This window comes from Seriola dumerili, unplaced genomic scaffold, assembly GCF_002260705.1.
Source record: "Seriola dumerili isolate Sdu_G_001 unplaced genomic scaffold, Sdu_1.0 BDQW01000273.1, whole genome shotgun sequence".
NCBI classification, from domain to species: Eukaryota; Metazoa; Chordata; class Actinopteri; order Carangiformes; family Carangidae; genus Seriola; species Seriola dumerili.
This window is the reverse complement of record NW_019174528.1, coordinates 317874-321476: the sequence shown is the minus strand read 5'-3', so window position 1 is coordinate 321476 and position 3603 is coordinate 317874. Positions and strand designations below refer to the sequence as shown.

At 45.4% G+C, this 3603-nt stretch overlaps 1 protein-coding gene across 1 annotated transcript; it reads right to left on the bottom strand.

Moving 5' to 3' along the window:
* Window positions 1–853: 853 nt before the first annotated feature.
* edn1 (endothelin 1) lies at window positions 854–3565 on the bottom strand. The gene is made up of 5 exons (XM_022757378.1): window positions 3428–3565; window positions 3138–3288; window positions 2425–2559; window positions 2167–2256; window positions 854–1044 (listed from the first exon to the last, which is right to left on the bottom strand). Exons 1-5 carry the CDS (start codon window positions 3486–3488, stop codon window positions 918–920), a joined length of 564 nt encoding a protein of 187 aa, XP_022613099.1. The 5' UTR covers window positions 3489–3565; the 3' UTR covers window positions 854–917.
* Window positions 3566–3603: the final 38 nt, after the last annotated feature.

Sequence of the window (3603 nt, the reverse complement as noted above, 5' to 3'; positions counted from 1 at the left end):
TCTGAGTCTTTTCCAGCTGCTGAAACTGTCACTGAATCCTGCACAAGAAGAAGATGAAGGAGATGAGGTGTTGTATAAAGCTTTATTAACAACATGGCTCCTCAGTGACGACACATTTCATAGAAATGACAAACGTGATGCACCAATATGGTGAATATCAAACAATATGTAGAAAGAATAAATATATCATAACAACAATTTACAGATTCAGTGAAATCATAAATTATGATGAAAGCAAATACGTCTGTGATGTCATCAGTGAGAAAGAGTCCAGCAGGTACAGTGACCTTTGACCTGACGTACAGGAAGTGACCTGTGACCCAAATACAGCAAATAGATTCAGTCAGTGAAAACAAGAGAAACAACGTCACAAAGTCCAAAATCCTTCGACTGTTTCAACCGAGAGACAGAAAATCCCCTTCTGAAATATCAGAAGTAGAAACTGCCTCATTGATCAACAGTGATTTGATTTATTGATCTTTAATTTTCTGATGAATCCAGTGAAATGTTTGATGTTTTTCTTTGATTCCAGAGTCTAAAAACATCAAGGAACATCCTTCAGTCTGCAGACTGAGTCCAAGTCCACTTGGTCTCCTGGTCTCCTGTCACCTGGTCTCCTGTCACCTGGTCACCTGTCACCTGGTCTCCTGTCACCTGGTCTCCCAGCATCGTCTCTGACCTCCTTCCCCTGTCCTATGAGGTGGAGGTTGAACTCCTGCTCCTCTGCAGACACCTCGCCACTCCGCAGCTTGAAGTCAACATGGAGTCAGTTTTCTGACTCTCCGGTGTCTTCCGGGGGCGGGGGGGGGGGGGTGCTGCCCCAGCCCCCCCCCCGTCAATGGCTGAAGAGAATGGCCTGTGGTGATGAAGCTGTTTCCCTCCCTGTGTTTGGAGATGTTATAGGTTTTCTGTCGTCTCTACGAGGCCACGCTCTCAGCCTCCCTCGCCCTCGCCCTGTGGCGCCGTGTCACTCTCCACTTCTCCAGCAGCAAGCGGGTTTTCAGGGCGACGCCGAGCACGTCAAGAGACACCTGCTTCTCCATCCTGCAGACACAAAGAACCATCAGCCTCAGTAAAAGGTGGAGCTACAGCTGGGCGGAGCTGTCAGTCACTCAGACGAGCGGCGCCGTGAACTGAGAGTTTGAGTTTCACAATATGAAGGAACATGAGAGCAGCTCTGTCCTCCTTCATGACACCTGTTTATATAACTCACCTGTTTCTGTTTTATTAAGGACTAAAGTTATGGAGGATTGAGGGCGTGGCCTCTGACAGGTGGGTGCCGTCACAATTAGTTAGCTGCTAGCTGTCTGCTCGGCTAATTGAGTCAGTAATTAGCAGGTATCAGTGTCTGCACTCACCATACCTAGCTTGTTAGTTTAGCTTGTTAACTAGCTAATTTACCAGCTCATATATTAGCCTTGTTTTAGCTTTCGAGCAAAACCCCCAGCTGTGCTAACAATGCTAACGAGACCGTATGCTTGTCACAGTTATTAAACCATCGTGGACCAAAGTCTCTGCTCCACCCACGCCCCTCCTCTTTGACCATATTTGGATTAGCTGGGAGTTAGGGGGCGGGGTCAGACACTGATAACATGGTGACGGAGGAGCAGCTCACTCTGAGCTTCAGGAACCTGTGGGTGACATCACAGAGACGATGTCCATCTTTATTTACAGATTATGGCTCCCCCACCTGTCACTCAAAGAGGCCACGCCCTCAATCCTCCATAACTTTAGTCCTTAATAACATGTAAACAGGTGAGTTATATAAACAGGTGAGTTATATACACAGGTGTCATGAAGGAGGAAATCAGCTCTAGAGACCAAAACAGTTTCTGTACCAGGCTGTAAACATGTTTATTTCTGCTGTAAAGTTGGACATTTTAACATGGGAGTCTATGGGGACTGACTCACTGTTGGAGCCAGACTCTAGTGGTCGTTAGAGGAACTGCAGCTTCTGGTTCTTCACTGTTGATGGCTTTTGTGCAGCACAATTTAACTCCATGAGATGTGACAGGTTTTATCACAGAGCTGCTCAGAGAACTCGTCATCTCTAACTCTCTCAGACTTTCTCAGGTTTCACTCTTGGAAACAGGATGAGATATTTTCCCTCCAAAAATCTCTGTTGCGTGAGGTTTTAATTACTGATACTTCAGTGGGTTGTTTTACCTCTTAATCGCGCCCGTGTCTTCTGCCAGCTGCTGTTTGTTCTGTGTCTCAGAGCAACCGTCGCCCGGGGGGGGGCGGATCAGCTCAGACCTGAAAACACACGAGGAAAGCGGATCACCTTCAGTTACTCCTCCGCGGTTTCCAAACATTTAACCATCATCAATCAGTTCTCACATGATGGAACAAACACTGATGATGATGATGGTGATGATGATGATGATGTTTGGTTCATTAGTGTAACATGGTAAAATCACCTACCTGCGGCAGAAGCTGCTGCAGCTCTCGTCCTCCTCACGGAGACACCGGCAGCGCGCTCCAGCACTGGTTACCATGGAGTCCACGGCCGCGCGCTTCGTCCTGGGAGCGTTGCCCAGTCCGTAAGAGACCACGCGCCTGGGCAGAACGGTGACAATGTTCGAATGAATCAACGGAAATGAACGATCAAACCCGAACAGGTTTAATAACAAAATATCATATATGACGTTTTAATGCGTCTAAAGTCACATGATAGATGTTTCGAATTAAAAGTCAAATAGATTAAAGAAAAACTTCATTGTATTTTCAATTACAACCTCATCTGACTCAAAATCACTTTTACTGTCAGCCTCTGATTTCTGTATCAGCCTGTTTCTATTTCCAATCACTAATCAATCAATCAAACTTTATTTACAGCACTTCTCATAAAGGTCAGTGACTGATGAGCTGAAGAGAAAAAACAAATCAATATATAGATTAAAAAAAAAAACAATAACAACAACAATAGAAAATGAATAAATAAAAGAACAGATCAAAAGAATAAATGACATTTAGACCATCATTATAATAAATAACCATCTTTAAATAAAAGCTGCAGAGGAGCGTGTGGAGTTTACTTCCGGCGGCTCTCAGCTCCTCTCATGAACTTCTTCATCACTGAGAATAAACTGTATTAAATCCTGTCTCTGAGCTGACATCACGGCGCAGACACTCACTCAGGTGTGTTGACCCAGATGATGTCCAGGTGGCAGAAGTAGACGCACTCCTTGTCCAGGAAGGTGGCGCAGGAGCAGCGTTTGGTCCGGACGTGTCTCCGCGGGGAGGCGGTGGAGGCGGCGGGAGTTTCTCCAGAAGGAGCCGATAGAACTGTGAAGAAATATCCAGTTACTAAGTGTAAATTAGATGTGAACATGGCGGCATGTGACTGTGACAGCAGCAGATTCAGAGAGAAGAGTCACATTTAGATCATTAGACACAGTCTGAATCAGTTCATCAGTAAACTTACCTGTGCTCAGAGTCCAGGTGAACATCACTGACAACACGGAAATCAGCAGGTTTAAATCCATCGTGCAGCTTCTTCTCTGTCACAGTCCTGATGAAGAGAATTCATAAAATAAATAATCCTTAATGATCAGTTTCTGTCAGTGATCAGGATCCTCCAATGATCAGCAGCAGCAGCAG

What these genes read in the sequence shown, in the direction of transcription:
- edn1 (XM_022757378.1), bottom strand. Translation starts at nt 3,488, where the DNA reads ATGGATTTAAACCTGCTGATTTCCGTGTTGTCAGTGATGTTCACCTGG. An exon ending in ATCTGGGTCAACACACCTGA is followed by an intron (nt 2,560 to 3,137) that starts GTGAGTGTCTGC and finishes CGTTCTGCCCAG; the next exon opens with GCGCGTGGTCTCTTACGGAC. An exon ending in TGCAGCAGCTTCTGCCGCAG is followed by an intron (nt 2,257 to 2,424) that starts GTAGGTGATTTT and finishes GTGTGTTTTCAG; the next exon opens with GTCTGAGCTGATCCGCCCCC.